General features: G+C 40.7%; 1 protein-coding gene across 5 annotated transcripts in view; it reads right to left on the bottom strand.

The window, feature by feature from the left end:
• Window positions 1-20,213, bottom strand: part of EPHA6 (EPH receptor A6) — a 340,304-nt gene that overhangs the window by 20,850 nt on the left and 299,241 nt on the right. For all 5 annotated transcript variants that reach the window (XM_083438305.1, XM_083438306.1, XM_083438307.1 and 2 more), the window contains one exon: window positions 14,012-14,221. In XM_083438305.1, coding sequence (XP_083294431.1) covers window positions 14,012-14,221 — 210 coding nt within the window. The remainder of the gene's footprint in view (window positions 1-14,011; window positions 14,222-20,213) is intronic.

The following is a 20,213-nucleotide window of genomic DNA, read 5'->3' as shown; positions in this document are numbered from 1 at the left end:
CTGTACACTTCTTACTTGGGACTAAGTTTCAGGACTTACTTCAGAGTAAACATGTACAGTACAGTCTTGCACTGTTATAAATCTATTTCATCATTGCTTGTCATTTAGTGTCACTAAGGGCATATTTACACTTAGGAAAATTATGTGCCCTACTGGCCAATATGATGAGCAGGGGGGCAAGGGCAGATGACAGCAGACTTGCCAACTCTGGGTATTCTTTACTAACCCAACTCCAAAACTTTGGCAATGATAGTTGCTGAAATTGCCCCTTTAAGCATATGTCACAAAAGAGTTCAAGGAATTATCTCTGTAACTCTCATCTTAATTCAAAGTAAATCATGACTGTATCCAGTGTAAACCCTCACACAATTTTTGGGGGAAATAGGCACTGAATGGTTATCAGCTGTTCCACATGTTTCATAACATCTCCTTTGATACAAACAAAACGTACTTTATGATCTTTCTCAAAAAACTGTGCCACAGCTGGAAACATGTGAATGGAATTTTCTGATTTTTTGGAGTGTCTCTATTCTTTTTTTTAAACCTAAACTATAAAATTTATTCCCTTTGCATGGACAGGCGGAGTCCCTCCTAACCCCAGACGACCTCCGAGCAGAATAATGATTCAAGACAATGTGCTATGGGATTAAATTGGCCACAACTTCATTACGTTTCAGATGTAGGGAGACCTTGGCTCAGGCATTGGGCCTTTATCCTTCCCAGTACCCAGCTGGGGATATGGGAGACTTCAGGTTATCCAGAATGTGTGGGGATTGGGCTGGCTCTGGAGAACATATGTTCAAGCGGAGAGGGTCCCCCCCCCCCATTTCACCGCTGTTGGAGGGGAGAGCAATGACAACCTCTTGGCATATGGCCAATGCTTCCTCTCAAGACCCCTTTAAAGGGGAACCCTGGGAGGGCGTGGGTCACCACTTTACCCCCCCCCCATTTAGGAAGATAGACTAAAGGATTCCGCCCGAAACCACCAAAGTTGTGACGTTTTGCTACAGGGAAGGCAAAACCTGCCACTGCAGGAAAATTCCTTTCTGGCCGTTCAACAGCGCCCCTGACATAGCAGCGCCTGCATACCTGTAAAGAAGAAGTTAACCTGCAAAAGATGACTTAACTGAGGGAGGGCAGTGTGGGAGAAGCTCTGGAGCCAACTGCCACTTCGCAGGTAAGATTCACCTTCTGTTGTGTGGGCAGGGCGGTCCCTCTCCTTACCTGGCTAATCCCCTGGCAACGCCGCCCCAGGCTGGATAGGGTGATTGGCTGAGGTAGGCGGAGACCTCCAGGTATCCAGCCTGGGGAGGATGAAGCCAGCCTGAACTATCAGAAGTCGCACTGGGATCCGGGGGCCTGCGCGCGACCACGCAAAGGGCACCCCCATTTGATGTGGGAGGGGTCATTACTGAGGTACTTCATTCAAGCAGCTGAACACATCCATAGGTATGTCAATCTTAACAACAACTATGAGTTGCAAATAAAGAAGCATTCTACCACCCTCTCCCTGTCCTTACCGTACATGCTGTTCTGGGTTGTTCTCTTTAGCCCCTGAAAGCCAATGGGGGGCATAATGGGCACACAGAGGAGGAGATGAAGTCTTTGCTTGGGCTTACACTGACAAGACTCATTAGTTGAAATCATCCCTTAGATCTTGAGACTGCAATCACCCATATACTGACAACCAAATAACCAACTATAGTTTCTTTTATATAAGCATATAGTTTGTAATATTATACATCATACAAACTAACAGTCTCACTGAAATTGTCCTGTTTGGGACATGCATACTAAATAGGATTTATTTCCCCATGATATAAAGCATATATGCAACCTTACTATTAGAAAAGATACTGTAAATTATTCCGCTTATCAAAGTCCTTACGAAACAACTTATTTTCCTTGTACTGCATAAGAAATATGTTAATTTTTCATCTTCTAATGATGACTGGAATGTACAATCAGCAGGAAAGTAATCTGCTTTTTTCTTTTTTAAAAAATACAAACCTCATGTATTAACTTAATGGATTCCAACTATTTATTTCAAGGAGCAAGCAGTAAGCCTTTTAAATACTTTATGAGGAGGATTCTTCCTTGAGCCATTGCTTTTGGTAGCACCCATTTACAAAAGGCTTTAAGAAGGAGCTTTGTATGCACAGCATCCATTACTTTTATTTAATAATTTACGAGGAACACAAGGATAAGATTTCACTCTCTTTTTCTATTGTTAGCTATTTTTGGTAATGATATTACACAGTGAGGCATTTCCTACTTTTTAGCCATTGCTATTATGAGCAACTTTTAATTTGCTTTCCTCTTATTTTGTGCTGGTGCCACGGAGAAGGGCCATAGCTCAGTGGGGAAGCATCTGTTTCGCATGCCGAGGGACTAGGGTTCAATCCCCAGCATCTCCAGGTAGGGCAGGGAGAGACCCCTGTCTGAAACCATGGAGATCTACAGCCAGCCGGTGTGAGCAACACTCAGCTGGATGGACTAATAATTTGATTCGGTAAAAGGCAGCATCCTGTTCTTAATCTGAAGACATAAAATATTGAGTTCATTTTATTAAGCATAGGTAGCAAAGAATGAATATCACACACACACATGTGTTCAAGGGGCTATTTCTATTAAGAGGAAAGTCAATTTATACTTGAAATATTGCCATGCCACAGTACAAAATAATAAATCTATTGTAACTGCTTCTGCTAATAACTTACATTGCTGTAATTTATACTAAAATCAACACTAATAACTGTCAACTTTAAGAATAATGAACAATGTAATAGTGAAGATTCCCTCCCCCCAGTCTCTCATATGTTACCTAGACTCACCTACTTTTATATTTAATTAAATACAAGTTAGGACCCATACATCAGTTTGGGATGTCCAGTACCCGCAAACACACACAGAGCTCTGGGTGGGGCTCTGAAGGCTCAGGGTTCCTGGCACACAGTGCTGGAACAACATCCTTGCACCCGGCTTTCCTTTTGATGTAGCAGTTTACTGTACAACACCTCTCACCCCACCCCTTTGTTTTGACTTTCACCAATTTCTGGGCTTTGCCTCTGTTGCTCTTGTGTTTTGACTTTTGAACGCCACCAGATGTAGCTTTTTGTCTTGCCTCAGTAGACTTGAAACTGAAGCATCACAAGAAGGAGTTTTTCCAGCGATTATCAAATACAGTTTTAAAATGTCCCTTCTATTCTCCATTTACCTCCTCTACAATAAAATTTCTTCATGGGAAATGCAATTCTTTTTTCAGAAGCAATGCTGAGGTGTTGGGGCACAATGATAGATTATATGTCAATATTATCGGCAGAAAAAGCTGTAATAATCCACCTCAGGGAGTTTGTTTTTTTAATATGATCTTCTCCGTTAATGCATAATCTGCTGAAATGCTTCTTAAATTGACACATATATCTCAGATCCAATTCAAATATTAACTCCAGAAGAGGTTAGATGATAATGGCTCCATAGGAAGGGATACTGGGAGGGAAATGTTTTTAATCTTTTGACCCCGTGGAATGCCCATATTGTGCGAAAAATTTAGACCTGCTGACCATATTGCAGATACGACAATAGTGAAGAGCCTTCCCCTCAGTGAGAGGAAAGATCCATGTAGTAAGCATTACAGACATTGTAGTGGACTCACCTTCATACAGTGCAGGGACCTTCATGAGTGAGTAATAATTGAAAGGGAAGAACATTTCAAATAACTCAAGCCCCTGCTATGATGAATTACCATCACCACGACTATTGCAGCCGGCCTGCTTCCCATCAACAAACACAATCCAGGCATTTAGCAACGATGTACAAAAAGGGACAATAATTTTAATGCCTTGATGAAAGTTTACAAAACCGTCCTCCCCCATTGAAAAACCTTGTAAAGGGCTGTGGAGTAGTGTGAACTGGCCCTGCCTCTGAAGTGCCTGCTGCTGTGCTCCTTGCTGGTCATGGATATAGCACCTGTGTGCATACATGAACACAGTGGCATACAGTTCTTCTATGTGATGGGAATCATGGCAGGGGCAGACCTTGGTAATATGACACCACATGCAAGGTAAAAATTGGACGCCCTCTAGCAGGGGTGCCAACTTGAATAAAATATTGTGGGGGCCCAGGAAAGCCCCGCCCCACATAACTGATCATATGATGCAGTGCGCACACACCATTTGAATGGGAATGCCCAGCAACTTTGTGGGGTCCCAGTCCCCTCAAATATACCCCCACAGGCCCTATGAGTTGGCTCCTATGCCTCCTAGTCCTTGTGCTGGCTTTCCAAAACCGGGTAAGGGAGGTGCCGGGCTGTGGGAAGGAGGTGGAAGTGTCCTTGAGCCCTCCTGCCTCCTTTCCAAAGCTGGACAAGCACTTACTAGGCTTTGGGAAGGAAATGGGAAGACACCCCCTTGGCCCCTGCACCCAGTATGGGGGAACTGGTTGCATTGACCTAAATCTGCCTCTGATCATGGGCCAGTCAGGAACCACTCTCACATAGGAGCACTACATTCATATGACCCTTTCTCATGGTCACCAAATATGTGAGCTGGTGGTCATACTTAGTGGGGCCAGGGCGACTAGCCCGCATGAGCTCTCCTCCACTTTATCTATCAAAATACTTGTCAATTAAATTAGGAAGCCTTTTAACAAAAATTGCAGAGGGCATACAATAAGAGTACAAAACCCCCCACATAATAAGGAGTGACCATCTTCAGATCACAGTGGTACCTCGGGTTACATATGCTTTAGGTTACATACACTTCAGGTTACAGACTCCGCTAACCCAGAAATATTACCTCGGGTTAAGAACTTTGCTTCAGGATGAGAACAGAAATCATGCAGCAGGCGCAGCGGCAGCAGGAGGCCCCATTAGCTAAAGTGGTGCTTCAGGTTTAGAACAGTTTCAGGTTAAGAACGGACCTCCGGAACTAATTAAGTACTTAACCCGAGGTACCACTGTATCAGAAACAAGAGCCAATCCATGCAATTCACATACATATTAGAAAACAAAGCTGAGTCCTTGACAAGTCCTTCAGGCTCTAATTAGTTGGAAAAGTAGTATCCTTTCCCCCTGCCTCATTTTCAAGTGCATGCATTTCAAAGTGACTTCTATTAACAAATGAACTTAAGGGTTAGGTCAGTACAGGGTTTTTAAAGTTCCTATTGATCTGTATTGAAATAAAGGTATTCATTTAAGGCAATCAAGCAAAGGAAGCTATTTTGGGCAAATGATTGGGCTGGTTGACTAACTCCCTGATTTTGCCCTCAGTTCAGACTAAATTCAGCAATATAATTGTGTCCAGAGAATACTTAAAGTGAAATGTATAAATCAGATGACTTCCAATACAATAGCCAATCAACTCATCAAATATATAAGGAATGAGTTTACAAAAAAGAAAAAGAAAATGATTATTTTGAAAAGTGCAAGTTTGTCATAAATTCTTTAAAAAGCTAAAGCACCACATAGCACAGTATCAGACAATTATGGCTGATTGTTGAACACTATTGTATTTCCTGATGATCACTACTTTTATATAAAAAACTCCACAACCCTCTACTTGTATACAAAACCTAATTTACATAGCAAGACGTAAATTATGTATTTTTCAAAAGAGGCAAAAACAATGTTAGATGACAGCTAACAGTTATTATGTATTATAATACAATTCCAGTGCAGCCACAGAGGGGCAGTCAAAGGCAACGAATGTCATCCATTCCAAGATACCAAAAAGACAAAGTTCAGAGCAAAAATTTTTTTTTAGCCCACACAGGTTTCCTGCTGAGACTAGTACACACTTTGTTTCAGTATCTACAAAGTCAAATCGGTTATATCTGTGGAAGATTTGTCTGAAACAAATAGATCTAAACCTGTTGGCCACAATTCAACAGAGAGCTAGGCATACTTTAGCCCACTGAGCATGTAAGCTGAGCAGAAAGCAAGTTGGAAGCTGGACATAGAAACATGTTTGATCTGTGTGGGATCCTAAATTGTTATTAATACAGCAGCAAGTTTTGTTGGGGTGTTAATGTGAGCACCTCCGTCTTGTGTTCAGGTTATATATATTTGTAAATAAAGCCACATATCCTAAAGACACCACCGTCTACACTGACCTTCATTCCAAGGAAGCTGAACCCCTGGGCAAGCACCATGAACCCTCACAGCTCAGAGATTGGGATAGCATGCAACAATATTAAACACTCATAAAATAATAGAAATAAAAAATTCACAGGAGCAGACAGGGCAACTATTTCCTCCAACCTCAACATGCCAAAATAAAAAGAGACGTTTTCAACTGATGTCAAAAGGACATCAACAAGAGGGGCAAATATATATTTGACCAGAGGGAGTTCCATAGTCAAGTTCCATAGTCATCATTGAGAAGTCCTTACAACATGCCACTACAGAATGTACAGTGGTTACAGATGGAACTATCAGCATGGCCTTCCTGACAAATGTCAGGGTATGGACCAGCTGATACTGGGAGAGGCCCTCCTTCAGGTACCAGGGACCCAAGCTGTGTAGGGCTTTCTGCACCACAACTTGGCCTGGCAGCAAACAAGCCAGCTGATCCACTTCTCCCAGGTGTGGTTTATCACACTCTTACTTAGCTCTGTCAACGAGTAACTAGGAAGCTGCATTCTGCACAAGCTACAACCTCTGGATCATATTAGTTTTATTATTTATTAAATTTATATCCTGTCCTTTACAGGTTTACAAGATAAAAACACAAGAATACTTAATGTAGTAACAAACAAAAACAACAACCACCCCCCCACCGGCGTGGAGTGAATTGCAGTGGTCTAAATGGCTGGTTCCCAGAGTGTATAGCATTGTTGTAAGAATATTCTGGTGTAGGAAAGGCTTTAGCCAGCAAACTACCCACAGCTCGAAATACGTACTTCTTGTGATCGAGGCTACCTGAGCCTTCAAAGACAATGTTGACTGAAGCAGCACCTCCTGGCTATGAACCTGTTCCTTCAGGAGGAATACAACCCTATTCAGAACTGGCGGTCTCATCAACTCCCAGATCCAGGAACCACCCACCAACAGTGCTTCTATCTTGTAAGGATTCAGCCTCAGCTTATTGGCCTTATTTACCCCATTACAGCACCTGAAAAGCCTCTCTTGATTCAGACGGAATGGAGAGATAGCGTTTTGTTCAATCATGGAATATGGGTACAGCAGAAAGAGGGAGTAATTATTTCTCTTACCTTAAAATTCAAGATAGCTGTGAGATAGCATCCCACAGTGATTTAAAAGTAAAAATAAAAGGCTAGTAATAGCATGTTTAGGGACGTGGGTGGCGCTGTGGGTTAAACCACAGAGCCTAGGACTTGCCAATCAGAAGGTCGGCGATTCGAATCCCTGCGACGGGGTCCCTGCTCCTGCCAACCTAGCAGTCGAAAGCACATCAAAGTGCAAGTAGATAAATAGGTACCGCTCCGGCGGGAAGGTAAATGGCGTTTCCGTGCACTGCTCTGGTTCGCCAGAAGCAGCTTAGTCATGCTGGCCACATGATCCAGAAGCTGTCTGCGGACAAACGCTGGCTCCCTCGGCCAATAAAGTGAGATGAGCGCCGCAACCCCAGAGTCGGTCACGACTGGACCTAATAGTCAGGGGTCCCTTTACCTTTTTAATAGCATGTTTGTTAACTAATATATTAATCTGAATGCTAACATCCACAGCTTTTAATTTATTTCTATGTGTGGAAATCATGTCACCGTCATACATCTCCGTAAGGCCGTGCTTAATTTTATTCAGTGATAATAAAATTCAGATTTTGGTCAATTAATCAGTATCTGGGAAACTTATATTTACCCACCTGCTTGGTAAGCCAGTTATAATTGTTAAACAATTATTTATTTTTCTCTATTGGGCTCTAGTGACAATCTCTATTATCTCTGCATGTGTCTTGGCCCATGGGACAGAACTCTGTGAAGATAATCACTAAAATATTGACTTACTCTGCATTATGAATTAGCATATACATTTCTCATAATTCAGCTCTATATAAAATATAGATTCTAACTTTGCTCTATAAATCTTAATACAGTAGCAGGAACAATTATTCTGCTGCTGTTTTTGTTTTTTAAATTATTCCTATGCTCAGTTTGCTTTCAGTGTTACCAGCATGCTTACTATGTTTCTAATTCTGTGAAATCGATCATATGAATTTACTACCTTGTCAATATTGGTGTGCCAGCATCACTTATTTTTAGATATCCCCTGACCCAAAGAAAGTTGCAGGTATCAGTTACTAGATCAGGAATCAAGGATTTAAACCAAATGTGTCCCATTGCCTCAGCTTCAATTCACCATTGCCATGCATCCTGATTCGCATTCCAGCACAACTAGTCATACAAAACAACAGGTGTGGTGATCTTAAAATATTAATCTTTATGGCTTTCTGTGTGTTCTCATTTTTATTATTTAATGTGGGACTGAACTGTGTAGAACCAGGTACTTGGTCAAACATATTTGTGGAGGGACTTTAGTGTGAATGGCAAGCATAAGCTTGAAGAAGGTCAGCAGCAATAAGAAAAATGATTGCAGATGTTTGATATTGGTGATCAGTTTACACTATAAGTTCTGCATGTCATTTTAGTATGCAACCCTATCAAAGGACACATATACACTACATTTTTAAAGCCCATCCAAAGCATGTTTTTCCTTTCAAAGAATTCTCGTATTTAAGGGTTTCTGGGAATCGTAACTCTGTGAGGGGTAAACTACAGTGCCCAGAATTATTTGAAGGAAATAATGTGCTTTAAAGGTACATATAGTGCATACACAGCAAAAGACTAATTGGTTTGGTGTTCTATACATGCAGCAGGTGCTTGCAAAAGCAGTTCTGACAGTGACTATATTAGTATTTATATATTCAAGCCAAAATTTTATAGAATGCTAGACAGGAAGGTTAAAAATGAACATTATTCTAAATTAATATAAGTTCATCACAATAAAAATTAGTGACAGGGAAACCCAGCCTTGGAGATCATTCTGCTGCATCAAAGATGCAATCCTATAGACATTTATCTGGAAGTAAGTCCCACTTACTTCGTGCTCTGGTTCATGGGCTCACGAAGAGTCAGACACGACTAAACGACTAAACAACAAAAGTCCCACTGAACTCACAGGGGCTTATTAGAGTAAACATGAATAGAATTGTACTGCACATTACATTTTCAATGCGGCAGGAAAAGACCCAGTACAGAAACTATATGGCAGGGGTGTCAAATCTGTGGCCTTCCAGATCATTCAACATCTTTATCAACGACTTGGATGATGGACTCAAGGGCATCCTGATCAAATTTGCAGATGACACCAAACTGGGAGGGGTGGCTAACACCCCAGAGGACAGGATCACACTTCAAAACGACCTTGACAGATTAGAGAACTGGGCCAAAACAAACAAGATGAATTTTAACAGGGAGAAATGTAAAGTATTGCACTTGGGCAAAAAAAATGAGAGGCACAAATACAAGATGGGTGGCACCTGGCTTGAGAGCAGTACATGTGAAAAGGATCTAGGAGTTTTGGTTGACCACAAAGTTGACATGAGCCAACAGTGTGACGCGGCAGCTAAAAAAGCCAATGCAATTCTGGGCTGCATCAATAGGAGTATAGCATCTAGATCAAGGGAAGTTATAGTGCCACTGTATTCTGCTCTGGTCAGACCTCACCTGGAGTACTGTGTCCAGTTCTGGGCACCACAGTTCAAGAAGGACACTGACAAACTGGAACGTGTCCAGAGGAGGGCAACCAAAATGGTCAAAGGCCTGGAAACGATGCCTTATGAGGAACGGCTAAGGGAGCTGGGGATGTTTAGCCTGGAGAAGAGGAGGTTAAGGGGGGATATGATAGCCATGTTCAAATATATAAAAGGATGTCACATAGAGGAGGGAGAAAGGTTGTTTTCTGCTGCTCCAGAGAAGCGGACACGGAGCAATGGATGCAAACTACAAGAAAGAAGATTCCACCTAAACATTAGGAAGAACTTCCTGACAGTAAGAGCTGTTCGACCGTGGAATTTGCTGCCAAGGAGTGTGGTGGAGTCTCCTTCTTTGGAGGTCTTTAAGCAGAGGCTTGACAACCATATGTCAGGAGTGCTCTGATGGTGTTTCCTGCTTGGCAGGGGGTTGGACTCGATGGCCCTTGTGGTCTCTTCCAACTCTATGATTCTATGTTGCTGATCAAAACTTGAATCATCTGTGGTCACTGGCCATGCTTCTGGGGTTGATACTAGTTGTAATTCAGAAACATCTGGAAGGCTACATATTAGCCACCCCGGCTTTATAGAAAGACTAGCTGGGAAATCAGGCTAGGTGGAAAAGAAAAGCAACCATCTCATTAATGCTCACATAGAGCACACTGAAATGATGGATTTGTAAACATGTTAATCTCCTGTTAACATAAAACTGTCATTCTGAATACTTAGATGCAGCATGTGGTAGGTTGTACATTGAATTAACAAGCTTGCAAGAAAGTGCAACTGAGCTTTTGACAATGATCCAGTAGTGGCTGTTAAGTACTGATAGGAGAAACCAGGATTGCTCCCCAAAAAGCCAATTTCGGCACTTGTTCTAATGGGAAACATCAACATATGGCAGGGTAGTGGGTATGTATAAGCAACTTCTATTCTGCATACAATATAATAGGCTATAGCTATATTCCCAATTCAGAGATCCTTCTCTACTTTTTCAAGAATCATGTGAATCAGACTATGTGTTTACCATGGCATGACATGCTATGTCATACATTTGGGAGAAAACACATATAGATAATTTGGATAAGATACTGTATGCAAATTTAATTTTCAAAAAGCAAAAGAAATGTTTGCTGCATTATTGCACCAGAGAACACCAAGTTTGGTGACAATGTGAACCAGCCATTATTCATCTTCTTTGTAGATGGAACAAACACTGTGACAGAGGAAATTAATCTACTTCTTAGAATGCAGGAATTTTGATAAACCATGAAAGGTTCAAGAACTTATATTCTCTATGTATTGATAAGAGTTTCTTTCTGTTCATAAAATAGACATGTCATTGTGTTTGTGGCTGTTGTCCTGGCAACTTCCAGTATACATTAACAGTGTTTTGATGGCGAAAAACATATTTGTCAGTTATCTTGGATGTTTCCTTATCCATTCCTGACACACAAGTGCCACAGGTAAAATGTTACTAGCTTGTAAGTCTTTCTCTTTTGTTTTAATATTCTAAAACAAGTCTTGCCTTCAGTGACATCAGGCAGAGAATTATCTCTTATTTCCATAAAACTCAATATGTGGTCCATAAACACTTTCTGGTTTCTAAAGAAACAGAACAAATATTAGCAGTTTACCCACCAAATGGGGCCAATGTGTATGGAAATATGACTAGAAAGATAGGCTACATCCAAGTCCTTCCTTTCTCAGTTCTCAACTGGGCTATCTCGCATCACGTCTCCTTCCTTAGATATCTGCTTTCTCTATGGTTGTTATCTTTTATTCTGCATTGGCTCCTACGGCTTTAGAAACAGCATGATGGGGGAAATGTAACAGATGAAGTTTTTCCAGTTTCTGCATCTCTATGCTGGGAAAAGTTGCCTTTCAGGCAGCTTTTTAAAGGCATGCAGCAGCCTTTAAAAAAAACACACCACAACACACCCACCCTAATGACAGTGCTTTAAATCAAGCACTTTATAACCTGCTCCGGAACTCTTATTAGATTAAAAACAAGTTCATAGGTTGTAATAAGCAAAAATTATGGCTCGAGAGATCTTGTGGAGTTTTTTTTAAAAAAGGAGAAGTTATGATTACTTTCTAATTTTACACTGCTTATATGTGATTAGGCCTCTTCTGTGAGCAGATATTTGTATTTATTATAACTGAACAGGCTCTAAGGAGTTTGAAGAATGTGTGGTTGATACAAAGCATTTAAAAACACAGCACTTGCAGCATGGCCAATATTGCAATTTAGAGGTTGCAGCTTTCAAAAACAAATAGTGTGAACTGATGATGAGAGTGCCTATTAATCCACTAGTTGATTGGGCATTTGAGGGAGGTATCTTACAGGTAACAGTTCTCCAAACACAAAGTGTGTACACACGCAGGCATAGAGTGCATTCTCTGCCTTCCACAGACAATTATTTTTGGACCGTGTAGACATAGTTGTCTTCATAGTGTTGGTATATTGTTCCTTTGCTGTTTTGAAAGTGCCTTTTGGTAGAACAGTTCTAAACCATCTAACATTTTACGATGTATTCGGCAGTGCCTCTTGCCTTGCCTGGAAACTTGAGAGTGCCTTCTCTGGGAACCTCCTGTTCCCTGCACGCCCAGGGCAGGCAGACCCTGAGTATATCATACCACAAGTGCCTTGCAATAAAACAGACACTGCAGTCAGTAACTAGCCATGTGTAGCACCAGAACAGGCAGCCTTAAAGTGCCTTGCCAAAAGGAAAGAGGCATGTAGTCATGTTGCCCCCTTCATACCTGTATTGCCTAAAAAGGTTCCCCATTGATTTCAACGGAATCCAGATCAGATGTGAGCGCGCAACAGGCAAGCAGATCTGTGTTCTCTGTTGAAGTTAAATAGAAAAGCCCCTGAAGGTTGGGAGAGTTGTGTAAAAGTACACAGCCCACATGCCTATAAGGGACAGGTAAATTCCCTATACTGCTGTATTCAGTTATGCATTTATCCCATAGAAATGAGCAAGGCTTCAGAATCTAAAATATAGGGTTACAGAGCACCTGGGAATATACTCTTACAAAGGTGACACGCCAACCCCCAACTTCTGCTGATTCTAGTGGGGTTCCAGGTGTTCATCCTGGGGTCATGTTTCCGCTGAGTATCAAGATGAGGTAGAAGCTGTTGTGGCTTTACGAAATATGATTTATTCACCTATTTTATTTACACCTGGATTTATATGGAGGGAGTTCAGATCTTACAGCATAGTCGTCTCAAGAGAGACTTGTTCCCCACAGCAGTGCAGCACTCAAGTCTAAGGCATTTCTCCAGCCTCCCTTCAGCCAGTCTGCCAAGATGGTTCTGGTCTTCTCTTTCCCCACACACCCCTGCTTGGATCTGCCCAGGCTCAAGGATTCCTCTTGGATGTTGGTCATCAACACCTTTTGACATGTGAGGCCCTGGCCTAGAAAGGAAGCTTAGCCTGTATTGTTCCAGTGGCCTGGAATCTTCCCTTTAATACTCCAAATATTACATAGATTCTGACAGACATTAATTTCTTGGGTTTAGGGGGTTTCCCTCCCCCAAACTTATATCACCATGACCATTCTTGGTACTACAGTTCTAACGAAACAAATGAAATTTTCATACACAGTATAGGTATGAATTATAAACCTAGTTGCAGAGTGTTTGGGAATGCTAAAGTGAGTTTCCATTAAGATGCATCCATGACCTAGACCAGTTTTCTACAGTACTGCATGCCTTCATATAAAAAAATGAAGGAACAACATTACATAAGTTATTAGGTAATATTCCAACACATAGAATCAAGGTGAATCGAAGGGAAAATTTGAATTACCAAACTGATGCATGAACGACATCATGCTCAGGTAATTCCTTATTTCCAAATTTAAAAGATACCTGAAATAAACCTAATCATGCCTAAATAATGGAAGCACAAGAGTTTCACTGCTTTGTTACTGTGGTGACTCTAGGATATGAAATAATAATATCTAGATAGTAAGTTTATGTAGTTCAAAAATAAAATTCCAATTATCACAGATAAATTCAGGTTACTCTGGCCCCAGAAAATGAAAAGAGCAAAATAAAATTGGCTAGATGGGAGTAGGGACCTTCTTCGGATGTACTTTCGTGATAAAGAAAATGGCATTTGAAACATCCCATTTTGCAGTAAAGATAACAAGTCACAAACATGGCTTAATACAAGAGGCATCCAATCTAAACATTATCGAGACAGAAGTTAAGAATTACTGTAAAAAGAAAATGAGAAATACAAATCTTGCATCAACTGTCTTTTTGTATTAGAAATAAAAAAGAAACTTACACTTGTTGTATAAGCTGCTTCAGGGTCATCCTCTAATACCCGCGATAATCCAAAATCAGAGACTTTACACATGAGATTACTGTTGACCAAAATATTCCGAGCTGCCAAGTCTCTATGTACGTAGCCCATATCTGAGAGGTATTTCATGCCAGAAGCAATTCCACGTAGCATGCCAACTAGCTGGATAACTGTGAAGTGGCCATCATGCTTCTGTAAGGAAGGTAGATTGTCAGCTCCAAGAACATTTACATTTTCAAGTTTAACTCAACTTTCTTCAGTTTACATCGCACAAATGCCTAACCACAATTTGCTAATCCAGGCACGCCTCCCCATATACCATATATACTTGAGTATAAGCTGGCTTTTTCAGCATATTTTTTATGCTGAAAAAGCCCCCCTCGGCTTATACGCGAGTGATGGTCCTTTCGGGCTGCTCCTTCCTCCTCCGCCTTTGCTGCTGCCACCACCACCAGGTTTGTGGTGTGGTGAACCAGCTTATATCCAAGTCAATACGTTTTCCCAGTTTTTTGTGGTAAAATTAGGTCCTCGGCTTATATTTGGGTCGGCTTATACTCTAGTATATACGCTAATTTATTTAATTATCCCCATTGGCTTTTGGGTCTTTGACCTTTTTTCACATTTGTAGCATTTCCCACAATGGAGTGCCACCACTGAGATGGCCCTTTCTCTGGTACCTACTTCCTACACCTAAAATGGTGGCAGTACCTTCAGTAGGCCCTCCATTCATGTTTGGGTAGGTACACATGGAGACAGACAGTCTTACAAGAACTGTGATCCTAAACCGTGAAGGACTTACATCACCATTTCACTGTAATGCCCCTGGCCTTCACAGTTAAGTCTGATGTGCTCCTCTTTTTAGAGCCAGACAATGGACCAATCCACAATATTTACTGCTTGATGTCTAGCAACCAGTTCCAAAGTAATGATAGACATATCTGTTATATAAACAAGCTCTTACAAATTACACTACTATGTCTGTCAAATAAGATTGTGGTAACACATGAATGAAAATGCTATGTGCTAAATTAGTAGCTATCTCTTGCCTAATCCTGTGACAACAATCTTTAATTAAAGATGAATACTGAGGAAATTAGAGGAAAAATTTCTAAGAATAGATACACTCTTCTCCAAGGTTAGCTACTTAGAATGTCTCTATGGAAATAATGTAGAAAAGATAACCCAAATAAGAAATATTAGCTCTTCATATTACTAATCCGTTTTTGGACAGAAAAGTCCTGGCTCAAGAATTGCGTTCAAAAGCACTTGAAATAAAATCATGACTTTAAGACTGGATAATCAGTAAAAAAATTTTTTTTTGGTTTATATCCTTTTGCCTGCAAAACCTACAATCTTATGTAGGCCACTTAACACATTACAGCAACAGATGGCAATGGGTTTTTTAAAAATCTACTGGTTAAAAAAATTAAGTAACAGGTATACATATATGTAAGCCTGGCACAATACTCTGCATTTTCTAACTTTTAGATGCAGTTAATTTTATATTTCATAATATTACAAAATATGCTTTAAGAAAAAGTCTGGGGTTGCTAGCATTGGGAAGCTACAGAATCTTTACTGAAGTTGTTCTAGCACAGGCTTCCTCAACCTTGGCCCTCCAGATGTTTTTGGCCTACAACTCCCATGATCCCAAGCTAGCAGGACCAGTGGTCAGGGATGATGGGAATTGTAGTCTCAAAATATTTGGAGGGCTGAGGCTGAGGAAGCCTCTTCTAGCATATAGCAGTCTGTAGATGCTATATGGATTGCTGAAATTCTGATTGAAAATTCGTTCTTACAAGACAGCTACCCATCAGCGCCCTCCCCCTTTTGAAGCTTATAAATTGAATTGTTGTGTGCTGTCTTCTAATAATCAGCATTCAAGCCTGATTGTTATTGTACAATTTGAAGTGTATTTCATCAATTAACTTTTCCTGCTTTTGATGTTATGTCACTTCATTCTCATCTTTGATATCATTTGTGGATGTTATATATATATTCAATACCAATTTGTTACTCTAATTATGTGGTGGGGAACCTGTTGCTCTCCATGAGCCGTTGCACTATAATTCCCATCATCTCTGATTATTGACCATTCTGGCTGGGGCTGATGAGAAATGGAGTCCAATGACATCTGGAGAACTATAGATGTCCCATCCTTGCTCTAGGGCAGTGGTGTCCAAACTTTTTTCAAAGAGGTCCAGATTTGATGAAGTGATGGGCCATGGGGGCCGACCAAAGTGCTGACCAAAGTTGTTGACCTTGTTTTAAGATTGAAGTTGTTGAGAGCTTTTTGGGGGGTTGGAGTTGTTGAGCTTCTTTAAGGATCGAGGTTGTTGAGGTTTGTTTTTTTAAAAGGATTTTAACCCTGGAAAACTGCCACAAGGGCCGGATTAAACTGACTGACAGGCCGGATTAGGCCCCTGAAACGGACTTTGGACATGCCTGCTCTAGGGGCTCTCCTTCTGCCTCATTTTTCTGTCCTGTTTGAAAGGCAAGTTACAGCTCTGAGAGGAACATTTACCCTGTGATTTCAGAAATCCGACAAAAGTTATGGAAAAAATGTGAACAATCCGCAATGGAAATACGAAGAGTTTTTTTTGTCAGGAATGAGGGAAGTGGCTCCCAGTGCAATCCTAAACACATCTACTGTGGAGTAATTGGGACAGAATGAAACTTCTGAAAAAAAGGTTCATATGATTTTGCTGTAAGTTAAAATACACATTATGAAGACTATGGTGGCTATTCAACTAAGTCATAGGCACAATGTCACCAGCAGAAACACATTTCATACATCAATTATTGGAGGACAAATGAACAGATTAATAAGGAAGAGAGAGAATACACTTTCTGAAGTTTTTGTAATATACCCAGCAGCTGAAACACTTCTTCCCGTTTAAGATGGTTGGCAAGGGAACTTAAAGTGACTCACAGTATGAAGACGCAGGAGTGCAGACAGTTTAAACAGCAATTTTAACACAGTAGGCATTTTTCTTCCACTTGAACAAATAATAATTCTTCAGCTCTTACTACTGACTTCTTAACTACAGTTTCAGACATGTCAATAACAAGTAGTTCAAATTAATTACTTGGCATGGCGCAAATATTTTTATTTCTTATTTTTGTTTATTTAAACAATTTATATATTGCTTAACTACTATGGCCTCCAAGTGGTGCATAAGAGATAAAATACAGAAAAGGTAAAAATCGGCTAAAACTATAAAACCAGTCTTCTATTCAAATGGCTGCTGGAATTAAAAAAATGGCATGTTTTCATTTAGTCAACGCAGCTGCTTTAATCCAGTGTGCAAGTAAATTTACGTCTTGTGACTCTTCTCTATTTTTTCTCCCTGCATCAGGACCATATTCAGGTCTCACTGGGTCTCCAGGTCCTTTCTGGTATAAAGCAGAATTCCAGGAAGTAAAAGTTATTAAATTTTACATTTTGATATTAAAAAAATGCTACATGGATATAATTTAGGAAGGGTATCATTGTCTGTCATTACTGAAAATCTCTATCAGTAATAAACAAACAAATCAACACCAATTTTGTAGAAGGAAGCAAGTGAAATAATAGATGATACAGATTCATACGGATTCCTTTTGGGGTATTTATTAATTGGAATGCACTTACGAGGAGTGAAATGCTGCCATCTGGCAAAGTTGCATAAAAGTTTATCTATCTTATAAGGTTATTTATATAATTTTTGAGCTGCAAACAAACTTACAATTCATACGCTGTTTTTAGGCCCAAAATGGCTTCTAATAAAATCAATTTAAATACAAAAAAAGAAAAGAAGAAGAAGCAGAACCAAACACAGCTTGATCCACAGGGAGTTAGGCATTTAAAACTAAAAACTTAAGGGAAATTATGGTGAAGGGGGGCCATTAGAATATTGTTCTCTATATGATCCCAAAAACTGTTTAAGGTGAGGTTTTTCCAAAGGGGGGAGGTTTTTCACCAGCCAGAAGAACAAGGCTTTTTCTTGCTTAAATGTTACGGTGCAAATGGGCCTCTCGTTGGAATGTCTAGCTTAGGCAATAAAGATAAGAGCAAGGTTGAATGGGTCCCAGTCGGGAGGAGGTAAAATGCAGGAGACAAAGCCCCATCTTATTGCTACCAGTATAAATCACATGTTTTACATTTGAACACATGTTGAGGCTCATGGCGTGGAGAGGCTGATGCAGGAAGGAAAGGGGGGGCAAGCCCATGTAAGGACATAGGAAGTTGCCATAACTTTTGGTTTACAAGAAATCAGGTGGCTTACAGGAGATCAGGTAGTATTCTATTCTGCAAATCTATATAAAGGGGGCGCACCCTGACTACTGTGTGCAGGTTGCGTACTGATCGCCCTGTACCTTTGTTTTGCATAACCTGCAAGGACGTTTTGCCACTTTGTGTGAATCTGTGCTTCAGGGACCCAATAGCAGATATGTGTGGTCCTTCAATGGGAAAGGTGGTAGCTCAGTTGATATGGGTAGCACTGAGCTAGATGGACCAATAAGGCATTTTCCTACGTTCCTAAAGAAAAAAGGTCTTGCCTAAAGCTTGCCTAAAGTGAGAGGGAGTGAGTTGCACAACCTGTCAATACAACAGAAGGCCCTGTTTCTAAGCCTCTGGGGGTGCAGTTGAAATATTGTGCATAGAGAGTGGCAGATTTCCTGATCCATAACCATTTAGGCCTTGGCAGTTAAGAACCAGCACTTTAAATGAGTCTGGAAATGAGCCGGAAGCCAATGCAGATGAAACAAAATCATAATAGTATGCTCTGAAAAACGGGCTTCAGATTTCAATGTAGCCATTGCATTTTGCACCGGCTAACATTTTCAGACACTTTTAACAGTAGCCCCTGGTGTTCCAATGATCCAGTCTAGGTGTGACTGAGACATATGTGCTAGTCAGATCTGTTTTATCCAAGAAGGGGAGCAGCTGCCATATTAATTGAAACTGTGCAAAAGCATTCCTGGCCACAGCTGCTACGTCAGCATTCCAAAGCAAAGCCAGTCCCAGGAATAAACCCAATGTGTGCAGGGACAAGATAGAGCTACGAAAGAGATTACTGGCCAACTGGACATAGTATAGGGTTGAACAGCAACCTCCCTTCCCCAGCACTACCTCATGGGATACGTGTGTCAGATAGGAATGAGGATACAATACCGCTTTGAGGATATGGTAGCTTTCAAAGGTCAAAGAAAGGATTACAGAAATGTGTCCTTCAACTTAAGAAAATTCAGACTGCTTCTGCTTTCTTGACTGTAGCAAGATAGTCATAATTTAGTAATATATTTCTAAACAAGTACTTTAAAATGTTCTTTGCCACATTCTTGTCACTCCAAACCTCTATGATTATTGCTACTGAATAACATTTGAAATATATCTTTTCCCCATCTTCAAGTACTTCAGCGTTTCACACTTGCCTATAGCGTGTGATTTTATCCTGTCCCTATTCCATATGTTCTGCTTCCAAGTGATGCCTTTATTTCTCACACACTTGACTTTCCAGATCGTGTCATGCTACGCCCACACTAATCCGTAAACAATGTAGTCTGCAAAGCTTCTCAATACTGTTTTCTGTGCTACCTTTATTCCCTCAATATCTTTCAATAGTGCAGTTTTCCTTTTGGCTGTTTTTGCCTCAAATAATTATAATTATCTGTTATGGCAGGGATGCACGTCCCACGCTCAAAGGCCACATTTCCTCTGCTTGGGGACTGGGACAATATTTTCTGTCTCTCACACAGGTGCAGTTTGGCTCTAAACTGTGACTATAAATTGCTTTCAAGGAACATCTTCCCCACTAATAAAAATACTAGTGTTGACTTCAGAACAAGGTTTAATAAGTGTGGTCAAGAGCTGACTTCCAGACTAGATAAAGGAAAGGTTGCACATTCTTACAGAAGCTGGCAGAGAAGACAACTGTCAAATGTCTTGGCTGTGGAGTTATTACTGAGCATGTATCTACAACAGGCATGTCCAACAGGTAGACTGCAATCTACTGGTAGATCATGGGAGTGTTCCAGGTAGATCACGGATCCCCGGGATGCTCCTGATCGATCCCCCTGAAAAGCTCAACAAAAAGATCAACAACTCTTGGCAATGACAATGAGTAGATCACTGCCAGTTTTTTTTTATAGTGGGAGTAGATTGCTGTCTCTTGGGAGTTGGACGTGCCTGATCTACAAA

Source organism: Podarcis tiliguerta, assembly GCF_965153285.1.
Source record: "Podarcis tiliguerta genome assembly, chromosome: 4".
Lineage (NCBI taxonomy): Eukaryota > Metazoa > Chordata > Lepidosauria > Squamata > Lacertidae > Podarcis > Podarcis tiliguerta.
Note: the sequence above shows the minus strand (reverse complement) of the source record. Positions and strands in the feature narration are given on the sequence as shown.